We start from the raw sequence: 25,000 nt of genomic DNA, 5'->3' as shown, positions 1-25,000 counted from the left end.
TGGATTGTCTTGTACATTGGGGAAATAAGGCATTTTCGTGACTGAGTAGTGTGAAAATTTTAAGAGGCAAAGCAACTTCTGGTATTCTCTAAAATGTCTTTTAAGATGTTTGATAATGACTTAATACTGCGCAGAGCAAACTTATTTTTATGACATTGCGCAGAATGCCTATTGTTCTTGGGACATTTAGCTTTAGTTGATATTGTGCGTCATAATGTGTGAATGCTTTGAGAGAGCATCGATCATTGGTTGCCAGTATCCTGTCCTGTCGAACGCCTCTGCATTGTCTTCAGAAGGGGGTCTTTCATTATGATTAAATATCCATCTGATCATAGTCATGTAAAGATGCGCATTAGAAAGGAATAAATTATTATTATTATTATTATTATTATTATTATTATTATTATTATTATTATTATAAATACCTCGCTGGGGTGCACTGAGGGATTCAAGGAGGGAAAGGGAAAAAAACGCTCTTTTAAGAGCCACCAAATGATTGAAAGTTGAAGGTCAGTTATTTAATCTTAATGAAAGACCCCTTTCTTTTCCCCTTTTCTTCCCCCCTTTTCTTTCATCGCTTTCATTCCACAACTACCCCCATCCGCTCCTTTTTCCGACATTTTTAAGATCAACCGAGCAGTGTTCTTAAAGTCACTGTCATGCATAATTCTTTGAGCATAGGCAAAGTGGCGTCAATCACCTGTTTTGTGTTTGTTCCCAAGTGTTTTTCTATGCATGAACATCTGAGATGGCATACAGTACCCTTCAAGCAGAGGCTTTTCCCTTGTAAAAAAGTAAAGTAAAGTGGTGCATTTATATAGCGCCTTTATCACAAGTCTCAAAGGCGCTTTACAATACAGGCGCAAATTGCAGCCACTTCTAAGCAGTCTGTGCATGCTGGTACTCATTTTACTGACCTCGGAAGGATGGAAAGCTGAGTGAACTTCAGCGGGAAAGAAGGTCGCCAAATATTCCACTCTCGGCAGAACCGGGAATGGAACCCGGGACCTTAGGGTTGGAAGGCAGAGATCTTACCACTGCGCCAACCCTTCCGCCCTCATTTCCCATTTATTTTGTCTCTAATCTCTTGGTAGTTTGGTTTTTGCGTTGGTTGCTTTGTTTGTACACCAGAACAAATTCATTGTCACACGGTTGAAGACTGACAGAAGGAAAGCTCTGTGGTTCTATCCGTCTCCTCCCACAGCACGGTTCTGTTTATTTGAAGGGAAAAGTTCGAATCGTTCCCATCTACATTTCAGTGGATCATCACTTGCAATTCAATATCCTGCGTTTCTGATGAGTTCCTCTTCACACCTATTGCTGAAGTCTATTTTTCTTTCTTACCAACGATTGTTAAACAGTGAAACAATAGATTCACTTGAGAACACGAGCGAATTCAGGACCCTAGTTCTTCAAATGCAAAGTGATAATACTTCCCATGCTCAAATCAAGTCGAAAATTTGGTATAATTGTTCGGAAAACACTTATCTTCAACAAAAGGTTTTATCTTATAAAGATCTTTGCTCATGTAAGAACATAGCAAAATTTGGTTTTATCAAACGTTTTGGAAAGCTGACGTTTCGAGCCTGACTTGCTGAACCTCTGCATTACGTCTACCTACTTTCAGTACAATGGTAAACACTACAAACAGTTACACGGAACAGCTATGGGTTCACGGGTTTCCGTTGTTGCGGAAAACTTTATGCGAAGCATCGAGGAACAAGCCCTCGCAAGTTGCGAATGAACACGCTACGTTGACGATACTTTCACAGCTCTACACAAAGACGAAAGCGACGATTTTCATGAACATCTCAACAGACAAAACGCCCACATTCAGTTTACCAAGGAGATCGAGGATGATGGTAAGATTCCTTTCCTTGACTGCTTGGTAATCCTCGGATACGCTCAGCCATGCATATTTCAGAGAAGTGTTGCCTTCAGAGGAAGTGAAATCTCTTGAGCTTGTTGATCAAACTGAGAACTTGCGAGTTTCTCCTTCTCGGCTAACGTGGATTGAGCAGGAATCAGCCCAAGATCCCGCTTGTGCTGATCTTTGACAAGTCACCCTAGAAGGTTGACCTGGCAACATTCTTGAGTGCGGTCCAGTCTTGTGCCCTTTCTTCCAGTTTCCTGATGCGTTGACTTTTTAAGGGAACCTGGTTTTCCGTGGACCTGGCCTGTTTGTTCTCAGTAACCTCAGAAAGTAGTTTATGTCCCTAGCTCACTCAAGTCACATTGGCCTGGGGGGGGGAGGGGGGGGGGGGTGCCTTCACCGACTTTGCAAGTGCATGTCCTGGCCCGGAATGAGCACCCAAATGAAGGACTTTGTGGGTCAGTGTGACGTTTGCCTTACACATTGCGACTCACAAGTTTATGAACCATTACTTCAACATGTTCCGCTTCGCCCTTGGGCCAAGGTTGCTGCAGACATCTGTTTTCACTCAGGCCGAGCTCTGCTGGTTGTTGTCGACTATTTCAGAGGTTGATTCCCTTTCGTCTGAAACCTCCAAGTTGGTGATCAGAAGTCTAATGGCCACCTTTAGCCGATTTGGAGTGCCAGATACACTGGTCACGGATAATGGGCTTTGCTTTGCCTCGTCTGAGTTCGCAAAAGTTGTAGACCAATGGAACTTTCAGCATGTTACTTCAAGTCCCCGTTACCCGCTAAGTAATGGTAAGGCCGAGAATGTTGTTCGTACTGTTGAATGTCTGTTCATGAAGTGTCGAGCCGCAGGTGTCAGTGAATTCCAAGCTCTCCTGGATTGCCGTAATACACCGAGTAAGGGCATGAATACCGGCCCTGCACAACGTCTTCTGGGCCGCCGCTGTAAGACTTTACTGCCAAGTTGCGGAAGTCTTCTAACGCCTGAATTTAGCCTTGTCAACAACACTGCTAAACTGTGTGCTCAGAAAGATTATGAGCACAGGAACTTCAATCGTGGCAAGCACGTCCTTTCCCCTGTGAAGACTGGCGAAACAATCCGCGTCCGTTCACCTTGGTTAATATGGAGACCAGCTGAATGTCTCAGAGAAGTTGCTCCCCGATCGTGCGAGGTCCTAGTTGAAAGAGTGGTTCGTCATTGAAATCAAAAGGACATCTGGCGAACTGCGGAACCACAGAATACACAGACTTCTGAGGAAGTTGAACCCTTTGCTGAAGTTCAATGGGCTCCTGTTGCATCGCCAGGTCCTGTTCCTGAAACTCCTTTGGTTAACCCTGTGTTGTCTCCCATTGAAACTGATTGTGTGGGTGAATCCGCATCACCATCTTCTGTACCTGAAGATACAGCCCAGCCGCTTAAGAGATCCACGAGACAAAGAAGACCTCCTGCACGTTTCAAGGATTTTATGATGTTGTGACTGTTTCAGTCGTGTAAGAACATCTTAAAACGCTGTAAGGATGTGTGCCTTGCAGACATTGTCACAGTGAAATCTCAATGACTTGGTCCAGAATTATTTATTTATTTATTTTATTTTATTTTATTTTGTTTTGTTTATTTTATTTTCTTTCATTAACAGAGAAGATGTGTCAATATCTATATATTATTTTCTTTCGTTAACGGGGAAGATGTGTCGATATCTATTAGCATATTTAGTTAACATTTGGTGCGAACGAATACCCTGCGTGGTATGTACCCGGTTGTGCATATTTAAGTCGTCTGTAATTTATGTGTGTGTCAGTTTCATCCCATCTTGGCTGTTATCAAGATGTCTTAGAGGAGTTCAATGAAAGATGTTTAACGTTTCATTAACGAGACGCATGCTACTGGTTTGTGACTCACACCACAGCTTAGCAGACGAACATAAGTACTTAGACAACATTTTCACTAAGAACAACTACAACTGCGACTTCGTTACACTCAACACTTACATACAGACCCTAACACAACAAACACTAACCTGACACCGACCAATACAGTGACTAAACCCTACATCAAAGGAACTTCTGAGGTTATCACTAGGATCCTACAGCCTTACAAGATCCGTGTTGCTCATAGACCCATCACTATCTTACGAAAACTGCTGACTAACATCAAAGACAAAGACCAACTTAAGGACAGACAAGGAGCAGTTTATAAGATCAAATGCTGCGACTGCCAAGCCACTTATATCAGTGAGACCAGCAGAAATTTGAACACTAGACTGGCTCAACATAGGGAAACAACGAGGAACGGTGCCATCAACAATAACATTGCTGAACACCATCTACACACAAACCACAGATTTGACTGGGACTCTGCTGCATGTGTTAGCTACAGCACTAACTACTACCAACGGATCGTACTGGAAAGGCGCTTTACTAACTTAGAACAGACACCAATAAATCGATGCCTACAACTTCCCGCACCCTACAAATGACTCATCAACGACATCAACAGACAAACAACACACTGATTTACTCTATCACAGTACTGCCCAACGTATTCTACGATACACATACAGACCTTAGACCCATACACAGATCGAAATGCACCAATCCTTGTTTAGTCTTCCCAACCAATTGCATCTAGTCTCAACTGACAGTCTACCAATAACATCACGAATAAGTTCACCAATGACATCTACGATTGAAGTTCTTATGGTGTCTACTTCATGCACTTCCGATTTTAGAGTTTTTAAACGTAATTTGAAGACTCATCTTTTTGAAAAAGCTTTTTCTGATATTGTATTGTAATTTATAGACTAGATAATTATTCATTCGTGTAATTTTGACTATATAGTGTTATATATTGTTCTATTATTGTAAGGCGCACTTGAAAACTGCATAGTTGAATTTGCGCGGTATAAATAAATTTTATTATTTTTTATTATTATTATTATTACTGACATCACACAAATCACCTGACTGTGAAGATGACTCAGGTTGTCGAAATGTCTGCATGCAGTCAATGTCATCTCAAACAGTCCTTCTTAGGACTACACTCACCTGGACGATCGTACTACACTTAATTAAGACTTAAATGCACTCCTAACAAGAAAGTTAACTATGTTTTTGTTACCTTTGAATGAACTGCGTTGTTAGAGGAAATATATGCAGGTAATTTTGAAGTTTTTGAGAACTACATTTTTGACTGCAAGGTTTTGTGAATGGTGGGTGAGGGTCAATGGAATTCTGTTGCTTTCTTTGTTCTGTGACATTTCTAGTGGGGTTTCTCGATTGATTTCTTGGGCACGATGTTTGCCCGTAGTGACAGTGCAGTCAGGGTTGCCACGTTTTTTGAAAAATTGGCACATTTCCTAGCAGTCATCGATAAAACGTTTGTAAAGATCAGGTTTTGGTCTGTTGTAGTTAGAAAGAATTCGTGTTCGATATAGCCTAGGAAAAGGTTGACATATCCAGCTCCCATTTTGGTTCCCATTGTGACACCGTTGATTTGTTTGTAGTAGCTGTTGCCAAATGAAAATAGTTGAGTGTGAGAACCAGTTCGGCGAGACAAAGTAAAGTTTCCGAGCTTGGTTTTTTAACAGGACGTTGGTTCAAAAAATATTTCAGTGCTAGGAGGCACTAGTAAAAATGTGGATGGCTAGAAACTAGAAATTAGTTTACTTTTCAATCGCTGCGACCTCCTTTATTCCTCGCAATTAAGATGCCAAAACACAGGATGCCAAACCTCAAGACACTCACCGAGGAGCTATGCCAGAAAATCGTAATCTACCTCTATTCTTTTCTTTCCATTTCTAGTAATTTAGCATTACGTTAGCCATGCACATTTTCAGTCAAAGTACATTCTGTACTCCCATCAATTTCATCAGCTGGTGTCTCCAACACAAAGTAATTTCCAAAGGTTCCTGTTGCACTTTCTCCAATGTTTCCAACTTCAATCAAATATACCTTCACGAAATTAAGCAAGCCCAAAACACTTTGGGAAGTAAGATCAGAGCCATGTGCTCTAAAGGCAACAAACTGAACAAGCAATCATCAAATGTCGCCCTCAGCTCTCCATTGTATGTCCCAGCCTTACTATGATCTATTTTCGTCAAAATCCAGGCTCTCAACTCCAAACTCTTCAACAACTTGAAACAAACTAAACCAAAAATCTTATATTGTATGAGCTTAATTGGTACCAATAAAGACTTTACAAAAGAAATTAACCAAATACTGTACAACTTTATTTGGAAAGGCAAAGATAAAGTGAAACGTGTTTCTTTGATAAATAACATTAATGAAGGGGGTCTGAAGGTGCCTCATATTGAATCTATGATTAACGCGCAGAGAATCACTTGTATTGAAAAGTTCTTGGATGATTCGTCACCTTCTTGGAAATGCGCCTCAATTCATGATCTGAAAAAAAGTTGGAGGTAAGGTATTATTTCTTTGTAATTTTAATTATTCGAAACTACCTTTAGAACTACCAAGATTTTATAAGGAATGGTTGATTGCTTGGGCCACTTTGAACTACTCCAATCCCTCTTCTCTCGATGAGATAGTTAATCAGTTACTTGGAACAATACCCACTTTTATATGGATGGAAAATCTGTATTCAACCAAAGGTTATTCTCTGCAATTCGGGGACTTATTTGACTTGGTCTGTATTAAGCCACATATAACAGAATTGCAACTAAATGTATTAGATCTACTCTATCTCAAGGGTCTGTACCATTCTCTTCCACCCAAATGGAAAAAGCTTATTGCTTGGAATAACAGAGAGGTACTTCTAAAAGTGTGGGAGGTGCGGTAGCCTCACGGTTAGTGCGCTTGACACCCGATCGAGTGGTCCGAGTTCAGGGCCTGGCCGGGGACATTGTGTTCTTGGTCAAGACACGGTGCCTCTCTCCACCCAGGTGTATAAATGGGTACCAGCGTAATGCTGGGGGTAACCCTGCGATGGACTATCCAGGGGAAAGTATAAATACGGTACTCCTAGTCGCTTCATGCTACGGAAACTGGAGATAAGCGCCGGCCTGATGAGCCTTCTAGGCTCGTAAGCAGTGACTTTACTTCTAAAAACAATACCTTTAATGACAGGGTGGAGCATTCGGAGATGGAATCATTATCATTATCATTTCAAAGATATCCAAGCCACCCACAGTGAAAAAGACATTTGAAGCACAATGTACCTCTAATGAATTCTCCCTAGACTGGGAAACTATTTACTCAATCCCCTTCAAATGTGCTTTTGATACAAAATCGTGCTAATACAGTCAAACCTCGATTATCCGGACCTCGATTATCCGGATTTCTCGATTATCCGGACTTTTTCTCTGGTCCCAATTTTGTCATGAATATTTATTAGTTATCATCAAGATCCCTAGCCATATTCTTTTAGGGTTAGGTTAGGGTTAGGGTTAGAGTTACAGCTACAGCGTTGAAAAGTAAAGTAAACGCAAGTTTGTTTCTCTTTCAAAAAGCAAAATAAAGCAGCGCTCGCACACGTCGTAACTAATGCAGAACTTTTGAATGAGTTCTGATTGGCTTAGAGGTGCTTTGTTGCTAAGCGAAATTTCACGCTCTATTGGCTAAACAAGCTACACTTAGCTACACTACGTCACAAATGTTTATTCACGATCATCATGTCTTTGAAGCGTAAGCGATCCGTTCTTTCGATAAAAGATAAACAGGCTATAATTTTGCGATTAGAGAAAGAAGAAAAAGGAACCAATTTGTCAGTTAGTAGACGGCAGATATCTGATATCCACAAGAGCAAGGAAAAGATCAAGACGTTTGCCGACACGTGTACAGGTATTCACAACGGACAGTGAAGATATGGTAGACCATATTGTTTTCCCAACGACTTGCAAATGTTTTGTTTCACGATTAAATGTCACTTTCTTAATGTAATCAGTTTTTGTTCCTCATCAATATTCATATTCTCCATTATCCGGACCCTCGATTATCCGGACTATTTTGTGTAGTCCCAACGAGTCCGGATAATCGAGGTTCGACTGTACAAATACAAAGTTTAGAATTATACCTTTTCTCTTTAAGATTGGGAAGAGTGACTTTTTGCCATGGTGGTTGTCCATCGGATCCGATGATGACTTTTGCGCTTTGCTGCTCATCTGTGCACACGGAGGTGGCTCTGCAGTCCTAGCCTAGAGGCGCAGAGTCTTGAACAGTGGGGGTACTGGAAATCCGTTGTCGTGATCACTGCTGATGGTGCTTTGTGGTGTCGTTCTCTGGCAGCATTGAGTTTCTGGCTACGAGCTTCCTCAAAGTTGGACACAGCTTTGTGTATTGACGCTCTCCATACTGGTCTGTCCATTGCACGCTCTTCCAATTCTGGGCTTGATGTGGCACCACTGGAGGTTTGCTTTCACAGTGTCTTTGTATCTCAGCTTGGAGCGGCCTTGGTTTCGCTTGCCAAGCTGGAGCTCTCCATACATCAGGCGCCTGGGAACCCAGAACTCCTCCATTCGGATGACATGCCCCACCCATCAGAGTTGCACCTGGAGGAGTATGGACTCGATGCTGTTAGAGTTGGCACGGTCCAGTACCTCTAAGTTGGTAACTCGGTCCTGCCAGCAGATACCGAGTATGGATCGGAGAGCTCGCATGTGGAAATGTTCCAACTTCTTCATATGCCTGCAATACATTGTCTATGTTTCGCAGCCGTAGAGAAGGGAGGGAAGAACCACGGCATTGTAGACCTTCAGCTTTGTTGACAGCGTGATGTTATGCTGGTTCAATACTCTATTGCGTAGTCTGCCCAGTGCCTGGCTTGCCTGCTGGTTCTTGTACCTAACTCTTTGTCTAGGGAGCCGTCACAAGAAATAGTGCTTCCAAGGTACTTGAAATTTTCGACATTAGTAAAGGTTGTGTCAAGGTGGAGCACCTTGATCTTGCCGAGACTGACTGTCAGGCCAAAGAGCTCGGAGGCATCTGAAAAACGGTCCATCATCCGCTGCAGTTCTGTTTCGGTGTGGGCCACCAGGGCGCAGTCGTCGGCGAAGAGGACTACTTAAAGGAGGGTTTGTAGGCTCTTTGTCTTGGCTGTGAGGCGACGTAGATCAAAGAGGGATCCATCCATACAATAGAGGAAAAGATGCCTCATTTGTTTTTTCAGTGCTCTGTGGTAACACATTTCTGGTTTTCAATACAATCTGTTTTCGGAAACTACACAGTTTCTGAGGCTGATATCATTTTTGGTATCACTCGATCACTTTAAGACTCGTTTCTATATAATCACCTCATATATCTCTCGAAACAATACATTTACAGCTGTAAACTCAAAAACGTTTTACAAACACGTGCAATATTTTGGTAAAAGTGAATGCAGTTTATGAAATCGTAGATGGTTTGAGCCCAGGAGTCATATCATAATTAAGTATGATCGTCCTGTTGAGTGCAGTCCTGAGAAGGACTGTTTGAGGTGACATTGACTGATGTTTCGACAACCTGAGCTGAACCTGAGGGAGTGAAGACTTGACAAGCTCTCTTTCCATTACAAAAAATGGGATAAGCTCCTTACACAGAAACATCATTTCGCTCTTTCTATCTTACCTTTTCAAGTTTATGACATAAGTATCCGAGTAGTCACCACCTTGTGAGGTCTGTTTGGTCTGTGTATGTAACTGGTCGAATAAAGAACAGACTTGACCACGTAAGTAATAATTAGGGATTGGAGGTGTGTGTGTGTGTGTGTGTGTGTGTGTTTACATACACACATACTTTATTCGTCCCAAATGGGCTTTTCAGAATAAAGAGATAACTAATGCTATATACAAGCAAATTAATTAACAATTAACTAGTAAGTAAAATGAAATAAACAAACCGATTAATTATTAATGAACAAATTAATTAATGAGATAAAAACAACATAAATAGAGCAATTAAGTCACTAAAAAATTTGAGATGAGGCATCTCTTCAAGCAACGTTTGAAGTCCTGTAGTTTTGCTTTCAACTTAAGAGTAGAATCCAGTGAGTTCCAGAGTTTGACTGTTCTTAAGTAAAAGGTTCTTTGCCCTGTGGCTGTTTTATACAAAGGAATATTTAGCATCTGAGAGTTCCTTGTTGTACGCCTGGTGATCATAGCTTTTTGAATATATTTAGAAAATAAAGAGGCTGGTGTGCACCCTGACATACATTTGAAGGCCATTATTGCATGGCGATAATACAACTGCTGTCTCACAGGTAAACACTTTAGATCTTTAAGGATAGGGGAAATATGGCCGTATTTCCTTGAGTTGCTGACAATACGAGCCGCGAAGTTTTGTACAGCTTGGATCCTACTTAAGTTGTACTCAGAGGTGTTGCTCCAAACATTACAACAATATTATAGCTTGCTAAGGCATTAAATATAATGGTTAAGGTGGTTGAGTCAAAAACATGTTTAATTCGGTTAATCTGGCCTATGTGTGCCATGCAACCGGACGCTGTTGAAGCTATGTGATCATTATATGTCAAGCAGGGATCCAGAATGACTCCCAGATCCTTAGCAATGGTAGCCGGTGTAATTACCTTTCCTAACGAAGTTGGACGAAAATCCTCTACTTTGCTGACCATCGCTCTGCTGCCAAAGATAATTAACATAGTTTTACTAGGGTTAATAAGGAGATGATTTCTAAAAGTCCAGTTACTTATTCTGCATAAATCTTCATTTAATTTGGCAATCGCGTTTGCCTGATCCTGTAGGTTGAAATTTAATATCAGTTTAGTATCGTCGACATAGCACTGAGGGGAACTGTGGTGTGAATGCTAGGAAGATTGGTAGTGTAGATACTAAAGAGCAGCCGTCCCAGAATGCTTCCTTGTGGCACTCCACGAGTCATAGGAAGTTGGGCTGATGTAGCATTATGAATTTTAACAACTTAGTAGCGCACCTGGAGATAGCTGCCAAACCATTTGATAGTGGTAGGTGACAATCCAATGTCCTGAAGCTTGGACAGAAGGATTCTGTGGTTAACACTATCAAAGGCTTTGCTCATGTCAAGCAACGCAGTGGCTGTTAACTGTTTCTTATCAATGGCTTAAAGGATTGCATCAGTTGTTTGTAAGATAGATGTCTCAGTAGAGTTCCACTTCTTGTTACCGCACTGTTTGGGTGACAGATATTGGTTTGTTATTAAAAAGGACGTTAGCTAATCATGGGCAACTCTCTCACAAATCTTTGAGAGTACAGGTAACAGTGAAATAGGCCTGTAATTGTTAGGAATGTCCCAGTCGCCATCCTTCAAAATAGGTGTCACTTCCGCAATTTTCCAAACGTTGGGGAATTGAGCAGAAAGAAAGGTGGCATTACTTAATCGATGTGATTGAAGGTAGAAAGGCAGGTAGACAGTCCTTAATAACACGAATTGGGATCTTGTCTATTCCAGGGGACTTAATTGTTGCCACAGATTCGATAATCTTTTGTACTTGGCTGATGTTCACATTAGCGTCGAAAACAAACTGTTGAGACACAGGTCATTCCCGAGGGGTAAACGAGGAACCGTGTGCTTCACACTGGAATTGTTCAGCCAGAGTGCTGATTTTCTGAATTGTATTCTTACCAATGTTTACAAAGAAGTTATTGGATTCGTTGGCCACAGTGTTTACGTCCAATGAAAAAGAACTCTGCGAAGCAGATTTTTTACGAATACAACTACAAATGACTTTCCACATGGTATTGGTGTTCCGGTTTTCTTTGATTTGTTGTTCCATAAATTCCTCTTCAGCAAGGCGAATTTTCCGTTTCTTTTGCCGAAAATAGCTCTTGTGGCTCGTCCAAGCCAACGGATCTTTAGTTTGTTTGACCTTATGTTTCCAGCCATCTCTTGTTGCCATTAGGTCGTGAAACTCATCGGTGATGTAAGGATTCGGTCGTCCTCGCAGGCAAATAGTTTTTAAAGGTGCATGTCTATCCAAAATCTCATTAAACAACAAATTAAAGGGGTGACGTTTATCGTCAAAGGTTTCCAGAACTGACAAGGATGTCCTTGTGATTTGATTATTAAATCTCTCCGAGGAATAATTTTTGAAACTTCTGATAGTCATAAACGTGGATGGATTTCACTGCTTTTTCAGCCTCAGCGTTAACATGAACAAGATCGTGATCACTTATTGATGATGGTAAAACTTTAGCTTCAGTGATGTACTTTGCTTTTGACACAAGAATTATATCTAGTAAAGCTTGGCTTAAATTGTATGTTCGGCAGAAGTTCACAAAAGCTTGGGAATCGACTAGTTCAGGCTGTAACAAATTACAGTTCATGTCCCCAAGTATGTAGATCGGTTTGTTCAGAAGAGATGCAGAGATTAGGCTCGCACCAAGGTCAGTGTCGAGCGACATAGTTGGCGTTGCAAGAGGCCGATAGGTGGTGCAGACAAGAAATGACTTTAAATTTGTCGCACGTAAATGCACACTCCTCCGCCTCTCTTGTTTTGGTGATTGATTCTATAAATATCATACCCAGGTATTTCCATCTCCAGATTAGATACAGCATAGTCTAGCCATGTTTCAAAGATTGTAAAAATATCAACGTTATGTGATGTGACGGTGTCCTTCACCTGAACAAAGTGCCCTCTGTTCTTGAGCAAACATACATTAAGATGCGCAATTTTAATGTTGTTGTTGTTGTTGACGGACTCTCTTTAGAAGGCTATTAGGACCTGGATTCACTTCGATGTCATGTACCAGTTTAATAACTGGATGAGAGACTGAGTTGCTACACAAGGTGGTTGGAGGAGTGAACCGCTTGACCTTGGCCGTGAGAGTGATCTTTGTAGGATTCCACCAGATTGGTGCGAAGAAATGCTCGAAGTTAGGATACAACAAAACCTTCATTTCCAATGTAGGTTTGATCTGGTATTTGCCCTAACGGTAGTATAGATATTTTCGCAGCTATTCCATTGCAGTTGGGATTGTAATAGATGCTGATAGGGAATAAAAAAGCTTAAAAACTTCAGAGCTAAAAGTAAACCAGCTAACACGTGCATTATGCTAATGCATGAAAAGGATATATGTATGGGTATAGTGCTGTAAATATTGTTGGTATCGTTTTGTAAGTAGTGTAAGTATTGTATTTTGTATTGTAATGCGAATAGTGTAGGTATCATAGTGTAAGAAGTGGAGGTATCAGAAAATAAACAGTGTGAGCATTGTATTGTAAGTAGCATGGTTTTGTCGTAATGCAATAAAAATAAAGTAAAATAATAATTAAAAAGAACAAACTAAGAACCACAAGCTAGAAAACCTCATGAATCCTCAAGAAAACAGGGTAACATCTCTCGAAAACCAGAACCAAAACACTGCAGTCTTAATTCCAGAAAGTCTACCACTTTGGGACGCTGAAAAATCTGTTCTTAGCAAAGGCCTTAACTTCGTTCCTATAACAACCCGACAAACTCACAACCAAACAAGATGTCGAAAATTTTCATTCAACTACAAGCATTTTACCATGTAAAACAAGACCTATCAGACACTACAAAAGAAGACGTTTTTTAAACACTAACCATGCGTAAATCAAAATGGACTCCACCGGAGGGCCAATTCGCATCAATCAACTTTTTCATCAAAAAATGCCACTGTGATGTTCATAAACTAAACTTCCATCAGAACACCAAACTTTCCAGCCTTTCTAAGAATGGACTGCTCTCATAAATCTCAAAAACCGGAAAGACCTTGTCATCAAAGCAGGCGGCAAAGGTGGCGCAATAGTTGTTTGGCGCATCTACCAACAAGAAGCAATTCGGCAACTTTCGGACACCACTTTTTACACCAAAATCAACAAAGACCTAACATCCACTAACCAAAAAATTGTCAAAAAAACCATTCAGGAACTCATAACCAAACAAGAACTACCGCTCAACAACCAAAATCTCATCATCAATGCTCCTAGGACCTCATGCATTTATTTCAAACCTAAAATTCACAAACCCAACAACCCAGGCTATCCAATTATTTCAGCATGCAGTTGCCCAACTGAACTTATCTCGAGCTATTTCAACAAAATCATGACACCCATAATCAAGTCACTACCTTCGTACATCAAAGACAGCAACTGTGCACTTGATATTTTCCGTACTTTCAATTTCTCAGGCGAAAGCAAAATCATTTTCACTATGGACATAACATCTTTATACACTGTAATCTCCAAGAATGAAGGCCTCCAAGCACTCAAATGTTTTTTGAACCAACGTCCTGTTAAAAAACCAAGCTCGGAAACTTTAGTTCGTCTGGCTGAACTGGTTCTCACCTTCAACTGTTTTTTATTTGGCAAAAGCTACTACAAGCAAATCAACGGTGTCGCAATGGGAACCAAAATGGGAGCTACAATCTTAGACAAAAACCTTGAAACAGTTTGAACATTCTCGCACCGTTTTCGTCCCCCTCCCTTCTTCAATGTTGGTGTAGCCAGTCAAACAGTAAAATGTCGTCTCAACACTGTCAAGGGGAAAGGGGTGTTTCAAGGATTTTTGGTGATGATTGTGTGAGTTGCAAAAAGCCATCTGGTTAATATCAGACGTTGTCATTTATTGTTAAGTAGTTTTCTTGAATAGTCCAGAAAGACGGCGCCAGCTGGGAAGATCTTGCTGTAACGTTTGTTTGGCGCAAGATAGGAAAAATATAAAATGTTATTTTAGGTCTTTAAAAATGACATATGAATGCAGCCTGGCCGCAATAGTCACGGGTAGGAGAATTTTTCTTTTTACTCAGACATAAAAGTTAAGTGTGATTAGTCACACAGTTCAGTGAAAAAAGCAAGTATGGTGTACAATAGGAAAACCTCGGCGGAAGAACGAGCACTCATCAGATTTCTGTACATGGAAAGGAGGTATTCTCTGCGAGAAATTGCAGCAAAAGTCGACCGATCTGCAGCAACAGTAATGCAAGTGTTAAAAGAATTTAACACTCCTTCAACATATTTGCAAACTCTAACCCTAAGTGTCACCCACCAGAGAAGAGGAAGGCCAAGAAAGTTGTCATCCAGAGAAGAGAGACTCCTTATAAGGGCTCTACTCAAACTGAGACGTACAGAAGGTAACTTTACTGCCAAGCGACTCATGAATGAGGCAAACATCTCGGAAAGTGATATGTCAGTTCGCACTTTGGGAACATTCTTAAATAGCAAAGGGTACTTTTATCTCCACATTTGCCAAAAAGGTGAGAGAAGAGTATGACAAGGAGCTATAATTATGGACTCATAAAATTGCTTTCTACTTGGACGGAGTTGCTTTTGCACACAAGACCAACCTGCTTGATCAAGCACGAGCTCCTACTGGAAGGATCTACTGCAAAAAATCTGAAGGTCTCAACAAATATTGCACAGCGAAAGGGAGTAAAGTTGGATCTGGAGGGAAGGTAGTCAAGTCTTTAGTGGCGATTTCATACAATGTAGGAGTTATTTTATGCCACGAATATGAACATATGACAGGAAATTGTTTTGCATCTTTCATTGATAACACTTTTGAGCAAATGTTTGTGGAATCAAAGAAAGGAAATACAAGACTCTTCATTCAAGACAATGACCCAAGCCAGAATTCAGCAGTCGCAAAGACTGCTTTGCAACAAGTGAGCGCAAAATTGCTTAAGATACAGCCAAGCAATGCCATCTTGAAATTCAGCCTTTTCACAATGGTTAACCACAGCATGTAATAAAATAAGATTGTCAACAGACCAACTTCTATTTTGACAACGGTAAACCGTTTTGACCTTTACCGCACATGATTCGACTAAGGCAAAACATGCACAGCACATAGACACAGCAGATTTCCTTTTGTGCATCTGTTGCCAAATGCAAAGTAATAAGAATTACATGTTAGTTCCAAACTATTATCAGTGATTATTATATAATATTCAATAGGATAATTGTGTAAATGTAAATTGCATTATATTTATCTGAAAACATACAGATACATATTTAATATTTTAGTCTCTGTCCTTGTGTTTCTAGTATGAGTTGTATACGCCTGTCCATGGATTCTATTGAATTGTTTATTTTGGCTACCGGAAACTGAGCAAATTGTATTTTTCACTTTTTCTTTCAATTGCGTGAAACTCTCTCGCTGTAATTGTTCCTCAATAGCACTGTCATGCAAGTCGTCACTGACTGATTTAAACATGTTCTCTATTGGATTTAGATCAGGACTGAGGCTGTTCTTGAAAATTCATTTCAATTATAAGTAATGTCTTCTACAAAGTGACTTTCAGCCGAGAATACGACTAAGGAATGCAATAAAAGGCAAAACCTAATGGTAAACCGCGCGGTTTACCAGCGTTTGTTTGCACTTTACACTCCGTCACCATCACGCAATACTGTAAAGTTGCATAATACTTTTATTGGAATATGCTGAGATTCGCCGATCCTTTGGTGGGAACTCATTCAACACTTATCCCGAACTGTTGTCATTACTGTTAGGGGACAGAATTAATTTGGCGAAACATTTTGGACAAGGCAGAACGTTTCTTTGCTCGCCAGGTGGAATCTGTGAAAAGAAGTTGAAGATTTTCCACCTTACTCGCATCATTTTGGTCTCCCGCTCATCTATGCAGCCTCCCTTAATGAACACTAACTCATGCTTGCCTGTGTCAGTGTCAGACAATGTCCTTAGCGTAGTGGCACCTCAGTGCTGGCAAATGAACTGTCTGCCCCTCCAACAGAACAAGCATATCGTGCCAAGGCAAGACCTGTGGACTCCAGCGAAAGTCATTAAGAAAAATAATCGTGGCAGATTCAGCGGCAACCCAAGCAAAATTGCTAGTAGCAGGATTACTAAATGTATTGTAGATGACATTCAACGGGTTTAGTAAAAAGGTCTTGCCACAATTGGCACTACCATAGATAAGCATATTTTGGTACTTGCCGCGTCCTTTCTCAAGTATCTTGAGCACAGCACTCTGAAATCTCCCACCTGTTAAATTATTGCGTACGAGAATATCTACTTCCAACCACTCTCCATTGCAGTTAGCGATACATGGACCATCTAGAGCTTTTTGTAGTATGTCCATCCTTGTCATTTGTTTCCTTTTAATTTTTCCTCTGCTTCCTCCATTTCCCATCCTACTTGTATGGCCTCAGCAACAACTTTACTTCCTCTGTCAGCAATGAATTGCACTAAATTTTCCTTTCCTTCTTTCATCTGTCGAGAGGCTAGAGCAAGAAGATCTAGCCTGGACTTTATTCCTTTTGCTATACCTGGCTTGATACATCGAAAATACTGAGTCGAGGTGCGTTCAGTTTTCTGGTTTTCTTTGCTTTTCTCTTCATTCCACCGCATTCCGTCATTGTCAGACTGGCCTCTTGTGTTCGAGGTGGGGCGCTAGCTAGCTGTTGATTAAATCTGGATGATTCACAGACTGAACATACTTGGGATCTTCTTTTGTTGTGTATCTCAGGGCGCTATAATAATTGGAGTGAACAGACGAAAAATTCACTTGAATAGAATGGTTGTCATCGAGATAACTTCACACATGCAACCATCGGTGTGGATGCAACAGCTTTACTACCATGTGGTAATGCGTCCCACCTGAAGAATGCTGCTCTTGACTACAAACCCACTGCACAATATCAGCCAACCCGCTCCTTGTCTCATTGAATGCTTCCACCACCATTCTCTCGTCTCTCGTTTGAAAATTTTCAAGATTGGCTTGACTGTAAGTAATTAAATACACGCTATGCACTTCGCGATGCAAAAGCCTCTCTCGAGATCCCACAGCGAGCTCTTCTGAACATCCATTGTCCTGCAAGTTTTCACTTCCCTGGTTACTTTCCTCCACTGACTTGTCTTCAATACTCTCAATAACCCTAACCCTAACCCTAACCACTTTACATGCTCCACAAATGTCATCCATTGCATAACATCACATTATGCAAGACCAACATAGGAAAAACAGGGAGATGATTGACAGACCACTGTCATAGATGCATCAAAATCAGTTGCACTCCATTTTAATCTTCCTGATCACTCCCATCACAACATTACAACTTTTGGCCTATCCGCAAGAATCTGCAACTAAAATTCATCTTTCAACTAGGTACACTCTGTCCTCACAGAATCAATGAATGCCTCTCATTCCATTAATTTATTCACAAATTCATGTTGTCATATTTCCATCAATGGCAAAGCTCCTCCACACCCACCTAAAAACCAACCACACCCACAATTCCTCTATTCGCCCTGACAAAGAGCTAACACTCAAAACGTCAGCTTTCCAAATCGTTCACAGTAGTAATTCGACCTTTATCAACACATTTGATGAAACCAAATTTTGCTTTTCACTCTGCCACTGACGCAGCACCACAGTTTCTTTAGAAACTAGAAATTTGTTTACCATGTAAGGAGACAATCTCGTATGAGTTATAATTGTGACAAGTTGTGTGACTTGTACCTATATAATCTTCTATTGTGATCCCATCAATCAAGTATTTTACGTGTCATTGCTCAACCATGTGCTTCTATGACTGACTTGTCTTGTCTAGAGTTTTTTCATGGAGCTCACGTTTTGATTTCAATAAATCATATCAATAATGAGGGTCAATTCCCCTACTAGAAACACCAAAAAAAGCACAGGTTTTGAAGTAAAAAGGATATACTTGGAACCGCTCTGTTCACTTAGTTTTTTCATAAAATTGTAGAATTAACCTTCAACTACAAAAACCTGGTATGTCATTTCAAAAAATCCATCTCTAGTTATCCCAAACTGTCGAATTTAAGAGCCCTCTTCACCAAAAGTTTCTTCTCTTATTGTGAAATCTCTATTCGGGGTTCATGCTTGATTACTCTCTTTCCATGCCTCATTACGTATGCCAAATGTCTGACCATTCTGCATGATGAGATCTGAAACTTATTCAGAGTTTTCTGTTTTACGTTTTTTTGGGGGTGGGCTGAACATGTTTTTTAAATATAATTTTAAAATTAAACGAGGCTTACCTGTAAGGTGAAGTTTGATTGTAATTCTACGAGTTGTTGATCAGGAGTGGAGAAGTCACACGAGGTAGCACGCGCTAAGCAAGCAGTCAGTCTTTAAAGTAGCCAATGCTCGTGGCCAGCCCAAGCGTGAGGGCAGCGAGTAAGAATTGCATATCATGTGTGGTGGGCACGTGACTTCTCTGCTCCTGATCAAGAACTCGTAAAATTACAATCAAACTTCACCTTACAGGTAAGCCCCATTTAATTTTTAAATTCTACTTTGTAATTGGTTGAAGTCACTACGAAGTCATGTGAGATTTTAAAGTAGTGGCCATGAGCACAAGTGGAGTGCAACATATGCAATGCAGCATACTCTTCTGGTAATAATGATGCTTTAGTAATTGTAGCGTTTCTACGTCTTAGGGAAGACAACACGTTTTTTAAGATTGTAAATCACTTTACTGAAGATGAGAAAAGACTGCCTAACTGACACAAATATGCGCCTAAGTAGAATAAACAAGGACGTGTTGAATTACAACGAGCGTGACGGGATTACAATAATGTCACATTTCCCTTCCTTTCAGAGGCAATGGAAAATAAAAAAAAGAAAAACGAAAGTTACAGTAGATAAGAATACAGTCAACTCTCTTAACGGACACCTCTGTAAGATGGACACCTGTTGCTGGTCCCAGCCGTTTCTTAGGCATTTTACTATAACCAAACTCACTATTAGACGGACAACGGACACTTTGACATCATCAACGCACACTTGCGAGGTGCTGAATGTGATCACAAATTACAATTTAGGCAAGAAAAATTCTTGTACGCGACTCTTTTTAACACCAGGCGTTTAATTGACAGCTCTTATGTTGTCTTCGGAATACATACAGTACAAGTTAAAATTAAATCAGTCATTGTCCCATTCAAAAAATAACTTGGGAGGTTACAACCGAATTGTATTGTAATCTAAAACAGGTAGGTTTCGTTCAAGTAAATAACTTAAAACAAACTTTAAACAGACGCGTATTCACTGTGCACAGGTTCAGCATTATTATCTCAAAATTCCTGGGGTCATGTTACGTCGACTCTATGTAAGCCGGACACCTCTCTAAGACGGACAGCTGTAGGCGGTCCCGATGATGTCTGTCTTAGAGAGAGTTGACTGTATCTTCAATAATCTAAACGGTATGACAACTAATTGGTACTCTATATACTTATCATCATGAATCAAGTTTCAATGTCAGCTTTTTTTTTCTTAAACTGAAAAAAAAAAGTTTATTGATAACGTTCTGGAGGTCTGACAATCCTGCCACTGCACGTTGTTGGAACTGGAGTTGTAGAGGTACCACTAGCTGGACCCTGTTCTACCGTGGTCCACCGATGGTGGTGTGGGCTCATCTGGACTAACTTTGTCAGCCAGTTCCTCGACCTTGGTTTGAGCACGAGTGGGCTCATCTCGACAAACTTTGTCAGGCAGTTCCTCAGCCTTGGTTTTTGGAGTCTCTTGTGTGCGTCGCAAGTGTCTTTTGTTCCTCCTGTACACACTACTGTCCTCAGTCCTGATGCGGTACGACCTTATGTCTACCTTCTCGTCCACTTGGGCTTGCACCCAATTCTTCTTTCCCAGCTTCAGTGGTTGTACACGTACTGTGTCACCAGGCTTAAGCTCCTGTAGTTCCCTTATTCCCTTATTGTAGTGGAAGGACTGTTTTGACTTCTGTAGTTTGAGCTTCTGATCAACGTCAGGTACCTGGAGCTTTAGAAGCTTGCTTGGCGTCAGTAGTAGAGTCTTGGTCCACCTACCGAAGATTCACTGACTTGGTGATGAATCTAGCATCTCAGACGGTGTGTTTCTCCAGTCGAGTAGTGCCAAGTAGGGGTCGTACTTGCTATCGATGGCCTTCCTCATTAACTTCTTAGCCATTTTGACCGCATTTTCGACCTTGCCATTGGACTGTGGGCACCCTGGAGAGCTTGTCACATGCTCGAAGTGATAGAGATTTGTAAACTCTTGCAAGTCTAATGAGGCAAACGGTTGGCCGTTATCAGAGATGACCGTATCTGGGATTCCGTGTCGCGAGAAGTGGGACTTAATCTTGTTAATAACTTCCCTTGCTGTCTACGTGGTAAGTCGACCCACTTCGAAGAAGCTTGAATAGTAGTCGACAGTAACGAGGAAGTCCTTTTGGTCGAGTTCGAATATATCAACTGCCACTTTCTCCCATGGTCTTGTTGGAAGTTCATGACAGATCATGGGTTCCTTTGCTTGTTTACTGTGGTAGTTGTTGCAGGTTTCGCACCTCGCAACGTATTCCTCAATCTCTGTGTTCATCCCGGGCCAGTAAAGAACTTCGCGAGCCCTACGTAGGCATCCCTGGATTCCAATGTGACTTGCATGAATCTTGGCCATCATATCACTACAAAGGCTGGAAGGAATGACTATCCTTTCGCCCTTGAATATGATAGCGTTTTGCAAGGTTAGCTTGTCTCTGAAGGAGAAATAATTTCCGACATTCACAGGAACTTCGTATTTCCTGGGTGGCCATCCTATTCTTATGGTTGACTTTAACTCCCTTAGAGTGTCGTCGGACTCAGTAGCATTCTGGATGGCGGTCTGTGTCTCTTCTGATACGGGTAGATACTGTATCATGTGTACAGCTTCTGCGTCTTGCTCTGTCTCGCCTGGACTAGTGAAACTGCCATAGGCACGGCTTTGTGTATCAGCTAAACCCTAACCCTAACCCTAGTGCAGCATATGTTGATGCACTTATCTAGGGTTAGTTTGCCTTCAGCAAGCAGTTTCTTACGAATGCTATTGTCCCGAATGCCAATGACTATCCTATCGTGTATCAGGTTGTCCCTTAGTTCGCCGAAGTTGCTCATTTTGGCAAGGGACCACAAGTTAGTCAGATACGGATCAAATGACTCACCAGATTCCTGTTCACGTTTGTTAAACAAATACCTCTCATATGTTTCGTTTGTCTCACCAATGAAGTATTTCTCTAGGAGGTCTAAGACTTTTGCGATGTTGGTCTTTTCTTCGTCATTGTTGAACGGGAGACCGTCGTAAATACCCAACATGTCTGGACCAATGCAGGTTAGGAAGGTAGCTGTCCTGAGTTCGTTACTTTGGGTCCGAAGTCTTGAGGCTACCTCATAATTATTCCACATGCGCTTGAACTTCTTCCAATAGCCTGCTAGATTTCCTGTGAGGTCCATCTTCGGGGGAAGAGGTATCGGCGCGGAGTCAACAACTTGTGGCATTTGACTAGTACTGGACCCTTCGCCTTTTTTTTGCATGATTTTATACTAGAGGCTATTGGATTCGACAAATTCTGACACCATGTAGTGTTTCTACGTCTTAGGGAAGACAAACGTTTTTTATGATTGTAAATCACTTTACTGAAGATGAGAAAAGACTGCTCAACTGACACAAATATCCGCCTAAGTAGGATAAACAAGGACGTGTTGAGTTACAACGAGCGTGACGGGATTACAATAATGTCAATACCAAAAGTGACTGATTCACTGGCCTTGATTGGCTTATCATAGAACTTGCGAAAAGTTCTGGTGTTGGCCCATCATGATGGTCTTTACTGAGTAATTGGCTGCCTTGGTAGCAGATGTGGGAGCTGCCCGGATGCTGTGAGCACCATATTTATCAATTAATACTGGCATTTCCTAGAACCTTTTTCAACCAACGAGCAATTGTATCGATAGATACAGGTTTGAAAGGTTTACTGTAACTTAATAACAATTGGGTAAAAGACCCTCTGGTTAACTTGGAAGGCTTGACATACTTCGCAAGAACTGTAATAATACACAACTTTTTGTCTTTTGCGAAAACGCAAAAATCAGGACGGCCCAGGTGTTTGCCTGGTTCGGAAATTTTTAAGTACTTTATATATGTAAAATACACAATTTGTATCAGAACGTGTGGGAAACATCTAGCGCATTTATAGTTTGGCATCTTTGGCCGGACAGAAGGGCAAGCAACATGGTGGTCTTAAGTGTCAGGAGTTGCAAACTAGGGCTCTCTCTTTTTCTGGTTTGGAGCTGTGAAAGCTCAAAGCTAGTATGCCCTAGCAAAGCAATAGCGTCCATGGTCATTACCACAGGCTCATTAAAAATCGACTCTAAGTGCACAGCTACATGACCCACCTTTGTTATGTTTGATTAAAGGCGGAAAAACTTGAAATCTTTCCCTTGTGCCTGCCTTGGAAACTTGCTCCAAATCTCTTTGTTAACTTTCGCGACAACAACCTTGTCACAGTTTACTGGACGGTGGTATTTCTCTTTGTTTGAGCTGGCCATCGCTAAGTTTGCGTAGCCAGCTTTTAGTAGCAACGTTTGCTAACTTGTCTGAGCCAGGTTTGGCAGTTCGCTTGGCTTCATCCATTGCCTGAACAATATTATCAAGCACATCGTCCTGACTCTTGCTCAAGTTCAATAATGTATTTTGACCCATTTTTACCTATGTTATGTCACTGGAAATGCCTGATGCTGGCAGAGGGCATGCTCTTTTCGAAGGAGATTCCGCATCATTTCCCCCTGTTTGCCGGCCACTTTATGGAGACGTTTGAGCGTTGAGCTCATTGCAAACATATTGGAGTTTAAATTCGTCAGGAGTCGGACAAGGTTTCCCTGTGGAACACCTGTGCGGTCCTCAAGAGGTCTATTGGCAAGGAGTGCAGTTTCGTCTTCTTGGGATAGTGCCTCGTTCATTTTTTTGACAGGAGCCAACTTTGTTGGCCTGACTCCTCGATAACCTAACGTAGCTGACTTCTTGCTTACTGGGCGCCATCTCACGTGACTTTGTAGTGACCTCGACCAATTACAACGTAGAATACAATATTTTAAGGTTGTCGATGTTTCCTGAACCTGGGATTTTTCAGTGCACTTGCCAATGCCTTTTATTGTTATGCCCAGGACTTTAATAACTATGGCACCTTTTATACTTGTTGTTATTATTATTGTTGTTAGGATACTCTATGGCATTTACGTAAGGCAGCAGAGAACAATGTCCATCATCATCTAACAAAGCTTGAAAAAGAAGGACATGTCTGTGAGTGCCATTTTATGTACATTCTATTAAACCCAACCATCAAGAAGAGCAGTCCCTACGATTCCATCCTTAATTTTCCCCTGTTTTTTAACTTTTCGTTGAATTATCTATAGTGTCTGGAGTGTAGTACTTCAACATTTTTTCTCTGGTAATGTATCTAGGCATTTTAGCAGGCTTTTGAATTATATGCAAAGACTTTTGGCAAAGCCAGTTGGGTCATTGTAACTAATGACGTTAAAGAAGTAACTTGCTCGAATCTCATCAGAAAGAAATGTGAAAAAGTGAAAATGTAGAGCTTTTTGTTAAGTTGTTATAGAAAACAAAGACAAATATAATGAATTTAAATGTCCTATACCTTTTTAAAAAGAAATGTTTTCAACTTAGGCCCGGGTCGCACTAGTGTAAAAAGTTGCAACCGATTTGTCAGATGTTGTCAAAAATGAGCAGAATGTACCAAATGTTCAAAGATGCTGGCACTTTAAATTGCCAAGCTCTGGACCTCGCCAAAATATGACAAAAAATCAAAAAAGCTATCAAACTGTCACTCATGATGCAAATAGCAAATGAAAAACGCGGTTAAATCAAGTTTACTTGTGATTTGGTGCCCATCTTGTTGAGAAGGCTAAGAAGTAGATGGATCCCTTGTGGCCATATGCGAGTTCCAGTGCTCTTTATATGCCATTAAGAGCGATGACTCCCGATACAATTATTTTGGTCAGCAAGAAGTCACCTTGAGTCAACCAATGTTCGGTCCATGCATGCTGTCTGATCTGACGCTTGTATTACAACAATGCTAGCTGGACATTTAAAGGCCCACATTCGCCCAAAAGTCATTGCGCACCGTAACTGAATTTTGTGTAACACGAAATTACCTAAATATCTGACATGTTGTTTCCCACGTGATTTGCCTGAGTGCCTTTAGCCAATCACATCACGTATTTCGACAAGTCGTCATTTGAAAAACAAAAACAAACGACTGCAATGACTTTTGGGTGAAGGTGGGCCTTTAAGTTATGAAGTCCGTAAATACAGTGCAGATTGTACAGATTTGCCTTTCTAGCCTGCATGCAACTTAAAAGCAATAAAAGTCCAACAAAAGCGAAAGCCGCATCAAAGTTTTCTTTTGTACACATTGATGCGTGTATGACAGGAATGCAAATTGCGT

General features: G+C 41.0%; 1 protein-coding gene across 2 annotated transcripts in view; it reads left to right on the top strand.

Annotated features, from left to right (window-relative positions):
* LOC138003628 (endoribonuclease LACTB2-like) overlaps positions 1-25,000 on the top strand; it is a 98,744-nt gene that overhangs the window by 56,934 nt on the left and 16,810 nt on the right. For both annotated transcript variants that reach the window (XM_068849806.1, XM_068849805.1), the window contains one exon: positions 23,754-23,835. In XM_068849806.1, the coding sequence (XP_068705907.1) occupies positions 23,754-23,835 (82 nt within the window). The remainder of the gene's footprint in view (positions 1-23,753; positions 23,836-25,000) is intronic.

Source organism: Montipora foliosa, chromosome 5 (assembly GCF_036669935.1).
Source record: "Montipora foliosa isolate CH-2021 chromosome 5, ASM3666993v2, whole genome shotgun sequence".
Lineage (NCBI taxonomy): Eukaryota > Metazoa > Cnidaria > Anthozoa > Scleractinia > Acroporidae > Montipora > Montipora foliosa.
The sequence above is the reverse complement of the archived record's forward strand: the minus strand, read 5'-3'. Positions and strand labels throughout refer to the sequence as shown.